The sequence below is a fragment of the Anguilla rostrata genome, chromosome 5 (genome assembly GCF_018555375.3).
Source record: "Anguilla rostrata isolate EN2019 chromosome 5, ASM1855537v3, whole genome shotgun sequence".
NCBI classification, from domain to species: domain Eukaryota; kingdom Metazoa; phylum Chordata; class Actinopteri; order Anguilliformes; family Anguillidae; genus Anguilla; species Anguilla rostrata.
The window spans coordinates 42,572,807-42,595,154 of NC_057937.1; the positions used below are offsets into that span (position 1 = coordinate 42,572,807).

The 22,348-nt window shown below is 38.4% G+C and overlaps 1 protein-coding gene and 1 long non-coding RNA gene across 2 annotated transcripts in view; one reads left to right on the forward strand and one right to left on the reverse strand.

Annotated features, from left to right (window-relative positions):
• Positions 1-4,371: 4,371 nt before the first annotated feature.
• Positions 4,372-6,922, forward strand: LOC135255311 (uncharacterized). The gene is made up of 4 exons (XR_010330153.1): positions 4,372-4,531; positions 4,639-4,671; positions 4,940-4,989; positions 5,402-6,922. It is a non-coding gene; the product is annotated as an uncharacterized LOC135255311 (long non-coding RNA).
• A 5,714-nt stretch (positions 6,923-12,636) lies between these two features.
• Positions 12,637-22,348, reverse strand: part of creb3l1 (cAMP responsive element binding protein 3-like 1) — a 39,397-nt gene continuing 29,685 nt past the window's right edge. The window contains exons 9-12 of the mRNA XM_064336315.1: positions 19,387-19,486; positions 18,646-18,772; positions 16,409-16,658; positions 12,637-15,878 (exon numbers count right to left, since the gene is read on the reverse strand). Of these exons, the coding sequence (XP_064192385.1) occupies positions 15,842-15,878; positions 16,409-16,658; positions 18,646-18,772; positions 19,387-19,486 (514 nt within the window). The 3' untranslated portion in view covers positions 12,637-15,841. The remainder of the gene's footprint in view (positions 15,879-16,408; positions 16,659-18,645; positions 18,773-19,386; positions 19,487-22,348) is intronic.

A 22,348-nucleotide genomic window follows, 5' to 3' on the forward strand; every position in this document is an offset into this window, starting at 1 on the left:
TCAATAAGCAAAATGTAATTTTACGTTCAAGAAACGTTTTTTCAGGTCCAAAAAAGGCACAATATTTTTCTGTTTAGCAAACAATACCTTAAAATAATTCAATACGGCTACTGCAGACACACAGTGAAACTGTTTTTCATCTCTGGTCTTAATAAAAAAATGTCCATGTAAACAAAAAAGCTAAGGAGATAATACTGGATTTAATGGAACTTGGTAGCTTTATGTTCTATTTACATTTGGGAGCATGTATTCCCTCAAGTATCGAAGTATCCTCATTCCTGCCCATTGTTTTTAAAATTGTTAAAACATGAACAATTCACATTGCCAGTAAAAAAAAGATTACTAATTATTTATGTTTCAACTGTAAGTACAATTATCCTGTTTTCAGGCACTGAATGGAAGGGATAAATTTTAATTCATGTTAATAAAATAATGCATCAATGTCTGCTGAGAATACAAACATGAAATTGCTTCCATCCTTCAATATAAATGGAAGGCTAGAAGGGACAAATCTCACTCTCGCTCTCATTTAAGAATTTTATAAATCTGATTTTAAATCATTACTATCACCTTTGTGCTCATCCACAGAGCCCCAAACTAACAATCTAGCTAGCCTAAAATATGTGCTTATCGGCTTCATCGCCTAAACAATGAAACAAATCCAATGAACCCCACTCTGAGTGGGTACAGAGTAGCCATAACTTTAAGTCCACTCCCCCAACCCCACACTCCACCTCTCTCACGCGACCCCACTCCACATAACGAGGTTATGAACTTGTTTCACAGGTCCGCAGACCTCATCAGCTCCACGGTGCAGCTGCTGTCTGCTCTTTGAAGGCTTACAACGTGCACAGCAAAATCAATAACCCAGCACCATTTCCCCTGACATGAAACGTTAGAGCCTTTGAAGCATTATTAAACAGAGACAGTAGTTGAGCGGTACTCAGTGGACCCCAGCTTGCTTGGTACATAAATTGGCATGACAGCCGCCCAGACTATTTCTAAATGGCATTATGTCTCTGTACTATAAACCATCACAATAACACTCGACAATAACCAACAGCCATTAGAGATCAGGGAGAAGCAATGTTCACAGAAAGGTTCCGAATGATTTCATTTAATTGCACCCTGGTATAAGAATATCCTTTGTGTCTCTGACCTTAGAACAGTATGCCAAAACTCAGAAAGACCCCATGCCTGCCTGAATGCCCCCATAGTTGTTTGAGAAAAAGCAGGCATTTTTGAAAAACACATTTGTGGAGATCACACTAACAGGAGATCACACTAACAAGCCCACTAAGCCTTTCTTAAGTGTTCCTGAATATTATTTTGAACTTGTGATCCCTGGTCCCACTCATCCAGTTTGCCTCCTTTCCAACAGCACAGCTCAATATCTACTTTCTGTAGTAGAACTTAAATACCCAGGGATCTCGTCCTTCTCCATGGTTACAAAAACTCAAGCATCCTTACGTAATCCAGGCAGAAGTTTCATACAGTAAAGCAAGGCGTGGTGTGGAGGTGTGTTGTTCATTCAAACTCAGCAGATGGCTGAGCTTCCCCTGGAGGACAGGACAACAGAGACCCTACCCATCCTCCAATGCAAACTTAAGAACCACCGCTTCAGACTGCAACATGGCTCCCCTGACCCACTTTGGCTATCCTCTCTCTTTCCTTTTTAATTTCCTCCTGGGGTGGTAATGGGTATTTACAGCCGTATGTAAACATGATTAGCTGTAGAGTGGTATTTACTTTGGTTTACAATAGAGGTTGTTGGTTTGTTCAGCTAACTTTATTGCTTATTGATTTTAAATGGGCCTTACGTACCTTCTTAATGATGTTGTACTTCTGAATTTCTGAAACTAAGTCTGATGTTCTCCACTTCTGTAAGTCCCTTGGGATAGTGTCTGCTAAGTGATTGTAATGAAATGTGATTAATGAGAGCGGCCAAAACAATGTGTTTTTTTTTTACTGTTTCCTTACAAACAAAAAATAATGAAATAAAGACCCTGGATTTGGTGGCACACTGGAGGCCATATACCAGAGTCAAATACTTATTTGTATTTCACATGATTTTGTTAGCCCTGCTCAGCAGGGCTGGTGAATGAAAAGACAACGAATTATTTAATAAACTGTTACTATAATAGAACGTATCTGCATCCACGGTCAAATAACTTCTTTATCTTGCAATTATTGTTACCATAATTAGACTACCTGAATAATTTTTGACTCAACATTGCGTGAGTGATGGCAAAACGTGAAGCTGTGTGACTCGCACAACGTTAACCTGCCCAAATAATAACACGTTTAGAGCTCCTGCCTCACAACAACGTCCTCTGCTGGGACAGCAGCTTAACAGGGTCAAGGCCTTCGACTGTAAACAAGACCAGAACAGCAGCATCGGATAGAGGGGACCCAGTTCAATGTTCATATGATGTCTTTGTGTTTAATGACTCAGTCTCATTAAATGTACCGGTTATGAAAAGCCGATTGGATTAAACGACAGGCTACAATCAGGGCGCCGTTATCTCTTATCTTTTACCTCTGTTCATGTCACCTATGTCCCAACAGAGATTTGTCTCTCTAACAATGTTCTGACTGTACGCCATCACCTCTGGCATATTAATGACCCACATTTTTATCTAGAACAGTATAGCTTTCATTGACAATCAGGTCGATTGATATGCATAGCTTCCGTTCAACGTAAACTGTGCTTGCAACAATAATCCCTCCTAGATTTAATGTAGACAACAGTGTTATAAATTCGTGTGAATTGACGCAAGAACACAGTGGTTTGGCAGCACTACAGATGTAACAGACTGGTAAATGTGCAACTCATGCCTCCACAATGTTCATTTGTAACATAATCAATAATGTTACATAAAACAACATAGTATATATCATCTGCCTTTATAGAGAGAGGCAATTTTGGAAATCTAAATATTTACAAAAACATAAATACATTTATGCCTACTTGCAAAATCTTTATAGACTTCACTAGCCACAAAAAACGCCCTTGAAAATATCCCTCCGACACCTTAAACACAGAAAAATTATGTGTATTGTATTACGTTGGCTAACTTCTAAATTACTACGGAAATCGCAGAAATAAAACATCATTGATTACCAACAAGGTGCAAAGAGCATAATAAGCAAGGTGCAGTTTAAGAGGATATTACAAGAAATATGACACATTAACTTCATAACCAAGACACAAAATTCGCCTGACAGAAGGTGTTCATTATGTCATCGTGAGAGTAGTGGTGTGGTTATACAGCCTAGTAGGCTATACAGGTCGACTTGAAGGCTAAGCACAGTGAAGTAGCTACTTCATATTCGTGTTCACGCGTCGTTACCTGTAAGACACCTGCTTCCTGATGGTGAGATGCAAAAACTCATTCTCCATCTGGTTGCTCGTTTCGGTCATCGGGGCCTCTTGGAGAACCTGGATCGTGACGGACCCGTCTCCTGGACTCTCCTCCGCCCCGTTCCGTCCAGCATTGTTACTTTCAGGAAGGAAAACGTCTTCTTCCTCGGCTAGGTCTTCTAAGGTCGTTGGCACCATCGCCGCTGTTGTGGAGTCGGGGGAACTGTTGACGGAGCGAGCTGAACTACCCCCGACACAATCCATTGCCTCAGCCATTGATAGCTGGAAGTAGGACAAGCGTCAACAACAGCGGGCTGTTTTACACAGCACTGCTTTAAAACTGAAAGCGCTACCCGCTGCTGCGAAACTTTAGCTTACGTAAAACGATATCCTTTAGAATGTCTAATCGATGTAAATACTGTAAAGTTATCCCGTCCGAACTGAATTAGATCCAAACGCAGCACTTTGCGCTTCCGACTGCAGAGGCACAAGTGCAAAACATCAATTGCATTCAGAGCAGAAACTCTGCCACACGCGTGCTAAGCAGCAACTGTCTGTAAGCCCAGTATGACCAGTGCTCTGTTTTTGGTCCTTGTCAGGTGACTGCATCCAAATAAATCACCCAGGCATTTTACCGCTGAATGACCATTGAACTTCCTTTTACCTTCTCTTTACGCAATAAACTCGATCGCTGAATTGTGGTGACGCTCGAGGGGGGCTGAGACTGATCCTTCCAGTTACATAGGCTTCTACCCTATTATAACAGTCCCAGATGTGTGCGACTTTCTATATAATTGTAGCACCTAATATAGGCTACATGAACATTTCCATATCTTCTGACGTATGTTCAGCTATGGCACGGTGTCATGTTCTCAGTAGTCCTAGTAAAAATAATATTTAGGTGTACACCTCAGCCAGGTGGAAACATATAGTTAACTGAGAACCATCTTATATTTATTGTTTATTTTTTCACACAGGCGCATTTCAAACGACCAACAGGGTGTGGTGAGAAACAAAGGAGCGATTTCATTGGACAGAATTTCGTAATTGTGTAAGGAAAGTCGTTAAACTGGATAAACAGGTAGTTCTGATATTTCCTTGTGTTCTGAGATCAAATCACTAACTTTAACGTTCCGTTAAAAAGCCAGCGTTTTCGCAATGTTTTACGTAAGTAGGCTATCATTGTCAGTCACTAATGGTACACTCAGCTTAAGAGTTTTATACTATTTTTTATTTTGCCTACTCTAATGCCACGTTTATTTATTTATTTGTAGTGTCATTCATCCAAAAGACGAGTCTTCTACTACGTACGTATTCGGCTAGGGAACTCATCCGCTACCATGTAGATTAGCCATATGTAAAACATTGATAATGCAAAAATATTTTTTCTTTTTAATTTATGTTGATATTATCATATTTAGGGGATCAAGTACCGTTATGTCTTTGGGAGCCTTACTATATGCATTCTTGCTGTGGCGAGCATAAAAGTAAGAGTAAAGTCACAGCAGAGAGATGCATGTAGTTTAAATATGGGGCTTTCCTGTCACCCAGACTCTGCGTTTCATTCTAATACAGGCTTTAAACTGACCATGAGATGATGCCTGGCTTGACAGTCTGAACTTTTGGTAGGTGGCCAAGCTACGACTGGCAGCCATGTCCGTAACACTAATGTGCCAGGTAAACCAGGTGCAGTGCAGTGCAGTGGTTTATATGTAAACCCATGTGAATTTATGCTTTCAACCTTTTTTTCTTAATTTTTTTTTAAGTGAGAGAATTATAAGTAAAACAAAATCCAAAATGATGAGCAATAGCTAAATATTACAAACAAAAATAATTTTATTAAGCAATTGGTTTATTATTTACAGCCAGATGAAAATTAAACTTGTGGTCTGGCAATGTAATAATTACTATTTCAATTTCATTAATTAGAGTTTAATTATATTGACAAGTCCGTATCCTGTAGGAATGGCCACTGTTCCCATGCACATAAACTCAGTATGTTACAGAAAGATACTGCAATGCGTTCCTGTCTGACAGATTGCTGGGTGGATGAGAAGGTGAATCATCCATTTCAATGAATACAGAGACAATTGAGGATCCTGTGAGGTCGCAGTTCAGCTGGCTACCAATGGTGCTCCCGTAGTGGGTGAGAACAAGCTATCTCTTCAGTGCAGTTTGCAGATAATATCCTTGTAAGGCCTGGCAGAAAAAAGATTTAAGTATTTAATAATTTTTTGACATTATACAAGTGTCCTGGACCTGGATGACGCAAACATGTTGCTGTGAAAATATTTTCCAAAATATTATTTATTTCAGTTTTAAGGGATGTTTTAGCATAGTAGAATATACAGGTGTTGAGATTAAGAACAGACTTATGTAACCTACAGAGGAAAAAATGAATTGCTTAGGTTTTAGGAGGATGAATTTGAATAATACATTTGCTTCTCCATGTGGGTCAAACAAGTCAGTAGCATGTCAGAAAGTGGAGTACTGCTGATTTAAATCTTCCAGGGATCCCTCCAACCCCAAAGAAGTAATGCTGACCTACATACAGTTTCTTCAGGCCTTGCTGCAGTAATAATGCATTTTTCCAATAAATTCATACCTCAAACCAAATATATTACCAGTTCACTGAGGAAATATGTTTGAATCTGTAACAGGAGGTCCACCCACTATTCTGAGTGTACTTTAAACCCACATTTACATCTGCTGCATAAAGTGATCAAAGAGCACCCAATACCCTCATTATAGTGAGTAAAGAGAGCCTTCTTCACAGTCACCTATGCTGACACTAACCGCATTGACTGTTAATGCACCAGGCCACTTATTTGTTCTACAGTAGAACTGTTTTTTCTTACCTCTGTAAGTATTTGGATGAGTTATAGTATAAAATTGTACATTGTTGCGTTGCATCCTTCTGCTATTGAATTTATTGCGTTAGCTCAAACTTCACTGGAAGAATATAATTTAAGGATATAATTTGTTAGGTTAATTTACAGGTAAAATATTGTACTCTAAACTGGTGTTATCCTTCACAGTGATGTGCTTTAATCAAGCAGGCACTTTGTTTGAGACAACATAGAAGAAGTAAAGAAAAACACCATCCAACATTTATTATCTCAAACAGGAAATTGGAACTGAGGAACAGATAAATAATATTAGTAATTTTATATTTTACTTCAATTCTATACTAGATTTGAGTTGACATTTGGTTTCTGTGAGAGGTAGTGATTCTGTATCACAGGTAAAGTTTGTTTTTAGAACTAGATAAATGCATGGAAATCTGTGATGTACATGTGTAGCACAGCCTGCGTGAGACACGTGCTGTATTGTCCACTCATGCAGGCAGGCATGGGTTAAATCGAAAGCTTTGAGTCTCCTCTCAGCTCTACTAAATGAGTTGGTGTAGGGGTGCGATCTTTCGTGATAGACTGCTCAGTCTCCCATTCCCTGGAGTCTGATGGCCTCATAATGGGCTCATATGCAAAGAAGATGCCTAATTTGAGTCTGTCTTTCAATTCCATCCTCATTCTCACTTGATGCCCTCTGACAAAAGACTCAAAGGACTCTCACATCAGAAAGAAGGTAATGGTTTTGGCCTTTCATTTTCATAAGACTATGTGTGTCTGTATGCGAGAGTGATGATTCTGCCTCGCTCTTTTAGAGCTGTTACATATTTTTGGAATGATCGGGCAGGGTCTGTCTACCCTGTAGATACTCCTCCCGTGTTACTTTTCTTGGATTGAAACTGTCTGAGAGGATTGTCTGAGCCTTTGCTCTTTTATACTCATTTGCATTTGAACAAGACTCCTAAATCCTTGCCTAGTATCTAACACATGGAGCAGGCCTCACTTGGGACCAGCGGGGGGATTTTGCAGGAACTGATTTAGAGGTTAGCAGGTGTGCTGACTGTTAAATTGGCATTTCCATGGAAACCGTAGCGCCGGGCCCTACAGCCTCGCACCTCTCACTTGGACCTGAAATGACTTTGACAATCAGAGGCACTTTACCAACTTACCTTTTAACTAAGTAACTACCTCTCCGACTCCACTCTGCCTCAACAGACCCAAAACACCAATAAAGTCTCCACAGAGGGAACAGGGTAACTTTGGGTTGTGGCTGCGCAGCCTTTTCACTCAAATACCGACAACTGCCACTGCAGAGACTTCTGTGTTCTATCGAACAATAATCTGGGTCCTTTTTTGTATGATTCTTACTCATTTTTATGTACATTTACTACATCATTCATAAATTTTAAGTTTTAAAGAATGCCTGCTGGAGCACAGCACTGCATTTAACAAATGTGTGTCTGTGTGTTCCTTCCTTGCGGAATGTAGCAAGGCAAGGCATGCCGTAATATACACACTGGGTTTATTTTTTTGGGGGGAAAAGACAAGCTGTCTTTTTAAAACGATATTTATTTACTGTTCTGTTGATTGGCCCTCCAGCTGAATTGCACAAGGACAAAGGCAGGGTGATTGACACTTCCCCATCTGTACTGACAGGACCAGCTGCCTGACATCTGCGTCCCCAATGTTCTTTCCTATCTGTATATCGTGAAATAAAGTCATCACGGAGTCAGTATTGTCTCATGTGATTAAACAGCTGGAATTGACTGTAGAGCCTTAGCTTTGATGACAGGTGTTATCCACTGCCCTCACCATCTGCAGACTACCTGGCAAAATATAATTACCTTACCGAGCAAAAGACCCAGGTCCCCAGCTTGGGTAATAGATGGTACTTTTACTCTTGCTCCAAAGTGGCAACGTCATCTTCTAAGCAGACTTTTACATGCCATCTCACGTTCTGTGAGGCCGCGAGTCACATACTGTACAGCTGACTGACTTCTGCTCTGGGTGACCCATTGCAAAGCCGTACTTCACAGACAGTCAGCTAGCCACAGTACAGGAGCCGTTTCAGTGCTTGAAGCGAAGCTGTTTATTGATCCATGGGAGCAGTTATGGAGTCTGGGCTCAAATGTGCAGCCACGATGTTTCATGTAAACTTCCCTAATAAAAGCAGAGCCGTTTATTTATTTATTTGTTTTTTGTGTTTGGCAACCCATTAGTTCCATTGAACTGTTCTTCCTCAGTTCACAAATACACTAAAGATACATACAAATATCAGTAACCGATAACAATTACATGAAGGTACTATACAAATATAAAATTTGATTGAATTTTTTAACTCCAGTTCACTGAATGGCAATAGTATTGGCTGAAATTCTTGACCTGTCTTTTGAAAACTTGCATTTCCCTAGTTAATTGTGCTTCTGGTGATAAGCCCTACCACAGCTATACAGCACAATGTATAAATGTATGCTTCCCACAGTTTGTTTTTGTTTTAGGTTAAGTCAAGTTTTGTCCAAACACTGCTTATCTAGTTGTGTAATTATGTCTTGTGTTTGTGAAGAGAAGCTCATGATGTATGTTAGTGGGCTCCTTGGACTCAATGATTCTATGAAGAAGACAAAATGTTCTTGCATCAAGCTTCCACTTTGCTGTTGACCATTTTAGGTCATTATGCATTTCAAATGTTGGGGTCTCATAGGAGCACCCCAGTACAAACTGGCAGGCTTTATTTTGTATAACATGAAGCTTCTGAAGGTTAGACTCAAAAGTATTTGCCCAGACAAGGTGATCAGTACTCTGCTATACTTAGTACAATAGCTTTGACCTCATTCTGTAAGGTGTCTGAAGGTATACATTTGGCATACTAATCATTACCAGATTCCTGGACTGCTTACCTACCAGCTATTCAATATACAGTACATGCCAAAAGTATTAGGCCACATACAGTTTTTTAAAGCTGTAGGTAGAGGAGAATTCAGTTAATCTATGCACATTTTTTGAAAAACAAACCAAAGTATAAACTTTCCCGCCCCCCCTATATCTGCCTACAATAACACAGGTGTTAAATCGCAGTACTGAATCATTGAGGCCACTGAAGATCCCATGGACCCTGTGAAAACCATGGTTGGTCACACAGGAGTCCTGAACATATTCCAATCCTTGTGTGTAGTACATGCCAGCTTCCATGTAGCAATCAGGGTGGGATTATATGCAAGAGGGTGGCAGAGTTACCTGTCTGAAGTGATATGGTAGTTGATCCGATGCAGCTGAGGGTAGGACTGCAAAAATTCAATACAATGAATCATTATTAATATCACATTGCATCACTGTGTATCCCCTGTCATGTGAAAAACAAGGGCCATATCTATTCATAGCACTAGATGAGAATAAATCTGTCGAAAAACACCAAGGGACAATGACTAAATCTGAAGCTCATAAGCTGTGGAGATGCTGTCTCTAGTGTTGAAGAATGACTCCAAAATAATGCCCCTGGAAGTCCTATGAAAAGGGCATTGCTTTGACATTCACAGTAGCCTGGTAACAGCCTGGTAGCTGTCCAAACAAGGGAAAAAAATTGTAGGGTTTTATACATATGCCTGGCAAATGAACACATTGCCTCTTAACCTCCAAAAATTGAAGTCAGTATACTAGAATGAAGTCTGTTCTCACCTTCCCATCTTCTAGGATTGTCCTTCATTGTAGCCTGCTACAACTGAAAATAAGGTACAGTCGATGAAGGTTGACTGCACTGTGCTCTGAAGTTAGATTTAGCAAATTATGATGTACAGTAGCTAATCCTCCACTTGGATAATTCTGCAGCAAGTGACTAAGGTTTTTTTCCCATTTTGTCACAGTGACACTCTTATGTTGAGCAGCTCTTTGTTGTGAATTGTGAAGTTTGGCTAATGCATATTTAACACCCATCCTACTGCAATATATTTATTTATTTAGTTAGTCATTTAATTATTTATCTCAGTTTGGCTTGGAACAACAAAGAGAGAACTATTTTAAACATTGTGATATTGACCCTGGTAAATGTCATATCTCAGTGTCACCAAGCTTTACATTTGTATTCTATTCATATATGTTCTGCAAACAATACATAAATATGAATATTTTTCCACAACTGACCATGTTGTGATGTTATCTCTGATACGAGCCATGCACTTACCGCATTGCTCCTTGTTCTTTGAATAATACATTCCATACATATATGATTTTATTATTATTGCAAGCACATCATTTTAAAGCAAGTAAATTTGTTACTAGTTTAGGATATAATTTCTGATTGATTCTTGCATAGTAATTTCATAGTATAAGCTTAAACATATTTAGTTGTTAAAGCACCATCACTCAAGGTGTTTTGTTACCTGCTTGCTTAAATGAAAAATGTTCCCATAATTTGTTTTATTAAATTTGTATATGTAACCTTCATGCACATTCCCATACCTAATCAATTACCTTCAAAGTTATTGCATAGGTAAGAACAATACCATTTCGTCAGATATATTTCCCCAAGTTAAAGGTCCTGAGGAAAGAATGACCTCTTGTGGTTGCCTTGGTTGTTTCAAGCAAGACCGAATGGCACAGAGGTGGACTTGGAAAGAGCGGATCATGGAATGAGCTGTTTAGCATTGTTTAAATTGATCATGTTTGCTAGCAGTTTAGTATAATGTGTATTATGAGTTAAGAATATATACAGTTAAGAACAATGATACACATTTAGGTCTGTATTTACAAGTTTTCACAAATGCATCCACAACAGATCCAATGAAATTATAATTGCAATTTGTGTAATATGCAAGTTTAAGGTCCATATGGCCAATGCCACATTGCAGTGGCTATTACATTTCAAGGATATGGAGGGGCCAATAGCTTTTTGGATTTAACTGTTACAGAACTACCACTTCACTTGAGCACTGCCTGGGAAAGAAGCACTCTGACCTAAGTAGCAAACTGCAGGATACTCATACACCAGGGCAAAATGGACATATGAAGAAGAACACACATGATGATATTTCAGCCAATGTGATATGTTTTTAAAAACTTAGCGGTCACCATCTTTGTGTTGAAGCTAGCTTGCTTGCTTTCTAACTAAACCTGATTGGCTGAAATAAACTAAACTATTTAAAAAAATTAAATCTAAACTAAATGACAGTCAATTGGATCATTCATGGCTAAAGTAAGTGTTTTTAGCTTTATTTCCTTATGCAATAGTGATATTCAAATTATATCAGAAAGTTCAAAATGTGTTTAGGCTAAGTCGCAAATGAGGAGCCATATGGATTTCATGATGGCAGGTTTGTCAATTTTTCAATCGACAAAATGTATGTATGTTGATGTGTGCCTCCCTCTAGATTTAATTATCTTATGGTTCATAAATTTGAATCATTATCAGTTTCTTATCACAAACACAAAACGAAAAGAAATATCTCAACCAAGCTACTCACGCATACAAAGCACTGTCAATAAGTAATTAATTAAAACTGGCTAAATATAAGCCTGCTGTTCAAAGTATTCATCAAGCTATCAAAATGAGGGCAAGTTACAACAAATAATATTGACTCTCTTAGCTCACACTAATTAAACAAGCTCTATTTCAAAGCAATGCTATCCATTGTTTCCTAAATTATTTCATGTAATTTGGCCCTGTGTTTTTTCATCTTACCATCTGAAAGGAATGTGGTCATTCAAACTTTGTCTCACATCAAAGTGTCAAATAAAAATTGCCTCATGGAAGACGATATCATTTAAATGAATGTTTTAAACAGTTTTAAACTGTACTGCTCTGAGTGATTTGAGAGTAGCTTCTCTTCTGACAAGATTTCCCCCCTGTCATTTCCCTATATCAAAGCAATTCTAATGTGGTTATGTTGTCAGTGTGATGTTGTCTGCCCACTGTGTTTCATCATCCATAGAATGCATTTCTTTTTTTAAACCAGGGTGTGTGGTGATGGGGTGGGAGGCTTAATATTGGCAGCCATCATTAATACAACAATCAAAAGCCATGTGTATATCATAGAATGACTGCTGCACAAATAAAATAAATATCTCTTCACTTTACCTGTGTTTATTATTTTTGGATACAGGTAACAAATGGGGTTTTTAATAGGTTTTGAGACAGGCCACTTGACTGGTATCAATGTTTTGGAGGTGAGAGAAAAGAAACAAAATTGAGGTTGAGTCAAATGTCTGAGTCATTAGCCTGCATTGTGTTTTTACCTCTCCCATTGATAGCAGAAGTAAAATTAGGCGGAATTTGTCTGAATTCCAAAATTATCTTTCAAAAATGCCATTCCAGCGAAGTGTTGCTCAATGGCCATCTTACAATACAATAAGGCCTAATGTATGAGTGATTCTTGAATGCATTAATAGAAACCCACTCAAACAACAGTGAAACAGCAATAAAAAGACAAAGACTTGCAGATGCATTTTTATATTTTGCTTCAAACTAACTCTACTTGACAGGAGACACAGGTAATATCAACACAAGTATTCTAAGCACTTCACATGAAGACATGCATGTTTATGCTTTGCAATAGTACAATATGAAAGCATTGCAACCACTTCTGAACAATGTCATATGAATAGTAAAATACATTTTCCATAAAAAAAATACATCCCATTTGTATAAGCATTTCACTCATTTTATATACAGATGATACAAATAGCAAGGCCATGGGACAGTAGCGGCAGTGGTAACATGGAATGGAAAAAGGTTTTCAAATCTGATATATGTGTGGGTGATTTGGTTCTATGCAGTCAGAGGTATGCAGTATTATCTTCACATTGATAGTAATCTAAAAGATGTTTTGTTGAATAAAGGCCATTTAGAATAGAAAATGAGAGTTAACTGAAATTCCAGGAATCTGACAATTCAGTGATTCGCAGATTTATTTATTTTCTTTTAGATATTATGTGCCTACAGTCCTTGAGTGTACACACCACATAATTTATTATTTTTAAAAGTTGCCTTTTTACCCCTGATACGAACTTTTAAAAAACGTTTAAAATATAATTCACTAGCATGTTGGTCATACGTTTACAAGCACTTGTGGCTGGTGAGGGCCCAAGATACATTTAATTTGTTGTCGGTTCAGTTCCATTTCTAACACTACATGAAAACTGTCATGAAGTAAAAAAGTTGTGTAGATGAAAAGGTTGAAAGCCAGAACAGAATGTACAGACTATGGACTCCATTTACCTGTTACTGTAGACCAGAAAAACCTTACACTAACACCATATAGCCACAGTTTCTGCCTCGTCCTGCTGCCTTCACTGAGCATCTAATGTTACTTATCAATTACTGTTCCCTCACTGGTGTTTACCAAGTCATCCTACTTCCCTTTATATAACAGTGCAGTTTAATATTGTTTCATATTATAGTTTAGCCATCAATCAGGGCAATCGTAGGTTCCCCTGTCTGGGACAGCAAACATTAACCTTTTTTCATGTGGCAATACCATTTAAAGACACGCCCATGTTTTCTCTCTTTTAAACATTTCTAAATATTTTCACCATCAGAAATACATTTATATAATCAGAAATGTAATGTTTACAATTAGTCATTTATTTTGCCAGCAAAAAAATTCAATGAATGGGGCGATACTCTAACAAGCCCGATTCCTTCATATGGTTTTTGTTCTCAGAAAGCCATTATACCATTATAAATAAGCCAGGAAAGGCAATGCTGCGTCAATACACTTTTGGCCTCTAAAACTAATGTTGAATGTAAAAAATGGATGTTCTCCAAAGGCAAATACATTCTTTCTACATACAGTATGTGGTTATTATGTTTGCCAGAGGTGTGTTATTCATTACAGTACATGTAAGCTTGATTACAAAGATAATCAAGCTCACATTTAACTGTGTAATGCTCATCATTTAAAATGTATGCCAGCCTTCAAAAATGGTCACAAAACTAAAAGAATGGCCATTGGTCCAGTGGGCTGCGCTAGTTACAAGCAGCTAGCTAACATCATAACTCTTCTTTATTGTAAGACTCAGCAGCTGCTGTAACAGACAAATTCAGTATTTGGTGCTGTTATGCATAGCGATATTACCCTATGCAATAAGAATATTTTTTGTAACAAAAATAAACAGAACTATACAAGACATTGTTGGCCAGGGTGGTAAATATTTGTTTTGTTGTAAATAATCATCTTAATATATTCTTGTTAGCAAAATAGAAATTATATTTACTCGTATTACCAACACTACTTTTCAAATTGTTTTGTGTCACCAATTATTTGGTTATTCATTTTCTGAAATCTATAGAATATTAGGATATGTGCCAAAAGTGGAATTGGGTTGACCTATATAATGGACATGTACGTGGACAATGTGAAATTTTTTCCAGTTATTTTAGTTAAGATATGTTTATAATGTGGTAATCAAATCTTAAATTTGGTTTTATGTATATTTACATGTGACTATTTAAACTCCTCTATATACAAAACTTTCTTAATACAGAAATAAAAATATATGTTGGCAAACTGTTTAACAGTTATGAAGAAAGATCATGTAAACATTACATCGTCATTATTATTTACAAAAGAAAAAGGAGGATCCTTCTTCGTTTTTTTGGACATATGTTTTTGCTATTGAAATTGCAGTTTACAGGTGATTACGAATTCCTTAAAATACTTGTGTTGGGTTTTAGATAAAAGAAAATTGAAACATTATTGTTGAAGGCAACCTTAAAACAGGATATAAGAAGTACTGAACAGGAGCTTGAAGGCACTTTGGTATACCAATCCATGATTCTTTTTAAATGGAAAAAGTGCAATACGGACACAAAACATAATCATGTGGGTGTGATTGTAGAAAATATTAAAGTTGAATAAGTTAAACACAGACCTAGTGACAACAGAAGGCTGTGATATTATAGATGGGGTTTGATTGAATCAGTCATTACACCTGAGAACACCTCCAGGCATTACATTGATTACATAAAATATTTTTTTCCCGCTTGATTTTTAAATCTTTGAACTTTATGTAACAAAACATGTAAGCAGTTTATTTTGGGAGACAAATTGGGGGAATAGTGACAATTCATTGAGCTAAAAATCCAAACAATCTAGTTTATTTCTTAGGGCCCACTGCCCTAGAAATAAGACATTTATTTATTCTTCATCCAATGTGCCCTTGTCCTGCTGTTTTACTGTAGCAGGAGTATACTGGCTGTTATCAGAGCACACTGCAGCCGTCTCTGTCAAGCACCTCTTCAGCACAGAAAAGCTGCACCCACAATTGCCCACACAAAGAGTGGGCCAGAACAGCTATTTATACAGAGGTTCCCATGGGACCTGAAAAACCAGCTACCATCAGCTCTGGCTTTTTTTTCAGTTTACAGAAGCAGTGAGAAATTAAGAATAAAAAAGTACAATTACTGGGTTCTACTATGAATTGTCAGGGTGTCGGGGGATTTAGGCTGGGCTTGCGCACCTCTCCTTCCCCTCTCTCCCTTTGTCTGTACTGTATCTCTGGGTTGGCTGAGGGAGAGAGGGGGGCTGGGGGGGGCCAGAGGTGCACTGGGAGGGGGCAGCACGGTGCTGGTGCTGGAGGCCTCCACCGGGATCAGGAGTCTCTGGAAGGCTGCGCTCAGCAGCTCCAGCTGAACCGGTTAGAAGTACTCCGCACCGCCATCAGGGTTCGCCTCTCTGTGGAGGAGAGGACAGAAAAGGCCATTTAGCAAACATTTTTATACCCCATTTTTCTTTTCATTCCTCCAGCTCAGACAGTACAGTTAAGTTGTGGGCTTTCCCCACGACTGCAACGCCCCCAGTAAATTTGTGAAGCTGGACTCGTGTCCTTCAACGCACATGCAACCAAACTCGGCTTCCCACTCACTCTGCAGAACTGTATAGTCACTGCACCAGAGAGCTACACAATGTGCAGATAGCTGACACCCAATAGCCAATAAGCCAATAACTGACAAAGGGAGAACTTCACTATCAGATGCTCTTTAGAAAGTCTTCTCTCACGATCACTGAAATACCTTTGAAAAGTTCTGTCGTGTCTGACCCATTTTAAGGCTCTCATCAGAAATAAAGGCAATGGATTGCCTGTTGTTTGTTGTTTCAAAAGCTTCTATCTTCATACACCGGCGGCTGTCCTTGTAGTAAATACTTACAGCACAGTACAGAACATTAAGTGTCTCTTTATCTCCTCTTCCCGCACCTGATCTCACCTTTTGTGATACTGTTCTTCTTCGTGGAGGAACTCGCCGCCTGTCCTGTTAAAGTCCAACATGTCCGTGTGGGCCTTGCTCAGGTACTTGCTGGTCTCGTGTTCCCCCTGGGCATCCTTGGCCTGCCCACCGTCGACAAAGTCGCTTGGCGCCCCCTCCCACCCGTTGGTGTCCTCCACCTTTACGAAGCCGCCATAGCCGTCATCCAACAACGAGCCCTCGTCGTAGAAGAGGAGGCTGCGGGACCGGACTGCAGTCACACACACACACACCAGCAGGGGGAGTTAGGCACTGCTCAGTATTGAGATTCTCTTTATTCAGAATAGCAAGACACATGGATCTTCTGATAGTTAACTTTCTGGGTTTTTAAATATTATTACAGTTTTAGTTTATGTTCAATTAGCCCAGACAGGTTTTACAATGATGTTAGATATTTACAGAAGTTTCTGGCAACCTGCAGGCTTTATAATGGCTGGTATGGGGTAATCACAGGTTTGTAGTTTTAAGCAAAAGATAAATGTAACTCAAAGGAAATTTATAGTAGTTATATGCAGGCAGAGCCTATATATAGCAAAACAAAAACTGTCCAATTAAAACACATTAATACTGAAATCAAATAGCTCCTGGAAGTGAACAATTTTTCATGCTTCTCATCTGTCTTTGCTCTGAAGAAACAATTCTTTACTCATAATAAATCACATGCAGGCTCTTGAAGAATACTGTAAGTGTTCACTGTGACACTTTCACAAAACCAAATTTATGACTGAATGTACCATATGGGTGCACATTTTCAGACTTTGACCTCAATAACTTCACTAACCAATAATGTAGTAATCCTTGCTTTGAAATGTTCCGAAATGTCTTAGAAATGTGATTTATATTTCTGAAACGAATTCTCTATCACCCAGCAGTCATAGCAGACCCCTGTCAAAGGAGTACCTTCTCCACCTGACATGAAGATTCATGATTAGCGTCACCACTTCCTGTGCACTCCTACGGTGCAATAGATGTAAGTGACTCAGCTTTGTTCTGCCATATCAGGTTTCCTTGGAAACCAGGCACACATCAGCCAATCAGTGAACATGGCCGGGATCATTGTGTTCAACTGCTCCATCTCTTAACTTCCAACAAGGATGGCTTTGCTGAGATAATGCCATGGCAGATTCTATTTTAATGGCCAGTGGCGGAACAGAAAAACGAGAGTTGCTCTGCTAATCAAATGCCACTGTAGTATATGTCTGTGTTAAGATAGTATTTAATCAAACTCAAAAGCAAAGTTGAAAGGTTGAAAGATATCAGATAGATATGATAGTGGGACTTAATACAGTGCTTCCTAGCCTCCCTTCCAATCTAGTAATTCTATGCAGTCTAGTAATTCTTCCAATCTAGTAATTATATCAAAGGCCATGAGTGGAACATACAGAAAGCAGCACCTTAAAATCACAATTTCCAACAGCTTAGCTAAGGGCTTACAATGCTGATACATAACCTTAATTGAAGGGACATCTTCCCAAATCAAAGAATGGGAGATCATTAAAAATCCATAATTCAGTTACTGTGGTGCTGTTTTCAGAAATAAAATTCAATAAAAGTTTGAAGCCTATTCTCTTGGAATAAAAGCAATTTTGATGATTTATGAATTTTCAAAATAAAGTTTTGTACTTTCAGAGCAATGACTCTCGATGCAGCACTCACAGATAATTACTTTTCTGAAAATGACTACGAGGGTAACACATGAGTTTCCATTACTTCCATTTATCTTTTTATTTGACATCTTCAGTGACCCAGAAATGACTATAGACTAGCTGTGCTCCACAGAAATGTCTCCTCGATAGAGGCCAGTAGGCCTATTGGTTATATTGGCTAGGTTTCTAATATAACTGGAAATTGAATCTGATTTTGTGATTAGAGAAAGGTGACAGTTTTTATTTTTATGTAGTTGGAATTAAAGTTGGATTATCCTTGGTGATCCTGCATTGGTGCTTTGTCACACACCTCAAAGTCATAACTTAATGCCCCGCTCAGTTTGAATCCTAGCTGGGTCACTAGAGTGCACAAAATGCACTGCTTCAGTAAATATTCAGTTTTAAAAAACTGAAAAGCACATCAAATGTAAGCTGCTTTTGGACAAAAGCGTCAGCCCAATAAATGTAATGTAATGTAAGCCAGCATAAACTGCGCCACTGAACAGGTAAACAAATGGAATGAGTGAATGAGCTCGCTGGGGGTCGACATACTCTGACTAGCAGTGTAGACGTCAGCCGAGGGAAGGGGCGATGACCGCACTGTGTGGGACGGGGAGGAGAACTCGGGCAGGCAGGGCACGAAGGAGCCCAGAACCAGGACAAAACACAGCGCCACCACCTGGCAGGGGAAACCAAACACCATGAGTTTTGGCATTCCCTCTGGTCAAACATTCTGTGTTTTAGTGCAGGCTTTGTTTTGTTCAATAACTCATTCCAGCTTCTGTGGCATGAGCCCACCAATCAGGGCACCTGTCTACTGAAGGGTCACTTCTGTAATCTCAAATTTGGTGACTACGTTTATAGTACTTAGATTGCAGGTTGCAGCTAACCAAAGTTTGAGGTTCGAATCCCATGTGGAGCACTGCTGTTACCTTAATAATCACAAGATTCATTAGTTGATTAGATTCAATATATAAAAAGCTCAGCTAGTGGATAATATTTGTAATGCAAACTAGGTAAGGTGCACTGGAAAAGGATATCAGCAAGATAGATTCTGAATGTAATTCAAGAGGTGGAATTACACAGGGAATTGCTAATGTGCATCTGTATTAAGTTTATGGCCACAGTGTAGAGGAGGGTAAGAGCACCAGGAAAAAAGTGGAAGAATAAAAAAATTTTTCGATAAAAATAAAATGCAACATAACAGCAGTGCAGTTTTTCCAGTCTGGTGAGTTTACAAATGTGGGAATTGCTTTAACTGGAAAAGTGTCCTTGTGAAATAATGTTATTTACCATTAGGCAGGCCCCTGTTTGGGTCGACGCCATCTTGCAGGAGCGGGGAACTTTTCCGGCAACCAGAGCCTGAAGTTTCTGAAGCTGCTGCAGCAGAGATCTATAAGAGGAAAGTAGAGATGTATGCGATTCATGCTAGCCTCATGCGACAGACAGTGTGTCTGCATTCAATGCATTATGAATGACACTAACTCAGTTGAACTGGGCCTGCCTATGCCACAAAATATATATATTTAATCATTCCTCAGAATACGAGATTCTATGCGCTTTTATGGATTTAAGATTTTTGGAATGCTGATACACCTTGATAATATACTAAACACAAGGTAAATGCTCAACTGTTTGTTTATACGTTCAATACCAACATTTAATCACAATAATTCAAAGGCATTGAGCAGTTATAATAGTACATCTTTGCTAAGTTTTGCCTTAACAAATAACAGTATTCATGTACAATTATATAATATGTTTATGATTCAGTTGATATTTTTGTTTTTTATGAACATTGAGAAAAATATCAAGACAACCCAATTGAATCGGAGGTAATTATGGAGAGTTTATCTGATCCCATTTGTAATAACCATTGGTAAGGAACAGATTGTAAATCTGACAATCACCTCTGGGCTGTTAAAAACTTAATGCATAATTAACTACCAAGTGAAGTCTACAGAGGAAACCAAAAGCTGAATTAAATTTTTATTAAGAAAAAGAATCTGATCTGGCACTTAATCACTAGTGTGGCCTTGATCATACGCATGCACACACGCAAAAAGATACAGATACTCAGTAAAATGTGTTTATATAAATTGTTACAGAGTACATACGGTCCCAATTGGACTCATGTGTACTCTGTTAGGTTGAATTAACACTGGACATTTCACTGTGTACGCAAAACTCAATCACATACATAATGCATGGCTATCTCAGCATGAGCCTTCATACATGGTGATATAGGCCTATGTTTTAATATTTGCTAAAAAGGCATTTCACACACAGTTCAGCGGCTACAGTTTCAATGACACATAACTGTTAAAATAACTCCACCAACATATTCCTCTGACTCAGATGTAGGTATGAATTCAATTAAATAGTCAGAACAGCTGAAAACAATGATAGCACATCTGGTCATAACACCAAATATCTTTTCTCAGTTCTGTAACTTAAAGAAGCTTTGCTTTAGTTCTGGGATGAAAAGACCATCTAGAGACAAATAATTCAGGGATGTATGCTGAAAATAGATAAATCTTATGCAATCCCCACATCATTTTTTCAGTATGCTTTTCTACGACCACAAAGTACAAGCTCACTGTGAATATATATAGATTTTGCAAACCTCTGCCAATGCATACACCCACAGTATACCCACACAGTAGCATAGTACACTGTACTTAACCCACATAAGGTCAAGGCTTTAGTCGATAGCTCTCTTGCTATTGTTCTACACATTTATTCACTTTCTGAACCCTTGTTAAATCAGTCTTCAGGCAAGATGACCTTAAACATAACACAGGATGTGATGCATATGTGCATTGCTTTTACCTTACACTGAACCTAATGGCCAATGTGAATTATATATATATATATGTATATATATGTATATATGTGTGTGTGTGTGTGTAAAATATAATGTCTCAAGTTGTGTTGTGTTGTGTAACGCATTTTAAAATACTATAAATTGTATGTGTGCTGCCGGACCAGGAAAGCACGAAACTGCCACTTTCTAACAAAAGAGGGCGCTAAATCACCACTGATGATTGTATGATCCGCACCATGTGTAGGCTCATAAAAATTCACGAAAAATATGAATAAATATAAATAAAACCGCAAGTGAAATAAATATTTCACACATCTTTGTAACGTGATACTGCAAATAGTAAGGTTTCAATATGAGGAGGGAGCGGATAAAATGAAAGAGCACATGGAAAACAATGTAGCCTACATTAAATTCAAATAGTAGCCCTGTGTATATTGTGTTTATCTAAAACATTCCTTATTTCGTTTAGGTGTAGGCCTATTGTAGCACACAATTATTTAAAAAAAAAAAATTAAAACAATACAAACGTCGACATATATACCCGTTTCATGATTATTAAAATGTTGTATTACTCAGTCGATAGAATGATTGTTTTACCCGTTCATTTTCCTTATGTGACTCTGGAGCATTAAATAACCCGTTTCCTCTTTAAAAAAGGAATCGATAGTAGTCCTTCTGTTGGTAAATGGGGTAAAACAGAGCTTTGACTGTCTACAGCAGATTGAGTTTTAAAATAGTCGGGAATTGAAAGAATCAGAGCGCCGTAGTCCGCTAGGGGATCAAGGACATGCAGTCCACGCTTTAATCTAGAGAGCAAGTACACTTCTCATGGAAGTTCCAGGAAGAAGAACGGTCCAATATGACTAACTCCATATTGCGTCAGTGTGTGCTTTAATTGAATCACTGTGGTCTGGTAATTTCAAGGTTGCTCTCTGTTAATCGCATTGATATTCCTTTGCCCCTGAAACGGACTTACTACGGTAGTAAAATGTCCATTAAAAAGGCCTAACATGGCTACAACACAAATGCCTCGTCCTCGCCATTAGTCTCAGAGAAATATGGCAAGTTGAGATAAATTGTCTATTGAAACATTGCTCATTGCTAATAATAATTTTTTATTTAACGATAAGCGAAAAAACGATAAGCCCGTCTTGGAATAAACTCATGCATCAAGAACCGGCAGCGTTGTCTGTTTTTCTCTGTTCACTGATTAAAATTTAAACCTACGTGTCGCACATTTGGCTCGTGTGGGTTTCGTTTTAAGTGCTTAAAGAAGCTGAGTCAGTTTAACTTTCATCATCAGTGGTTTTCACTTGCAGACGTTCTACGTTTTCACCACAATATGCTGAATTGTAACTTCTTTTCTCTTACGTTATAGTTAAGGGATGCCACAATTCTTTATTTCGCAGTGTCAATACAAGCGACTAC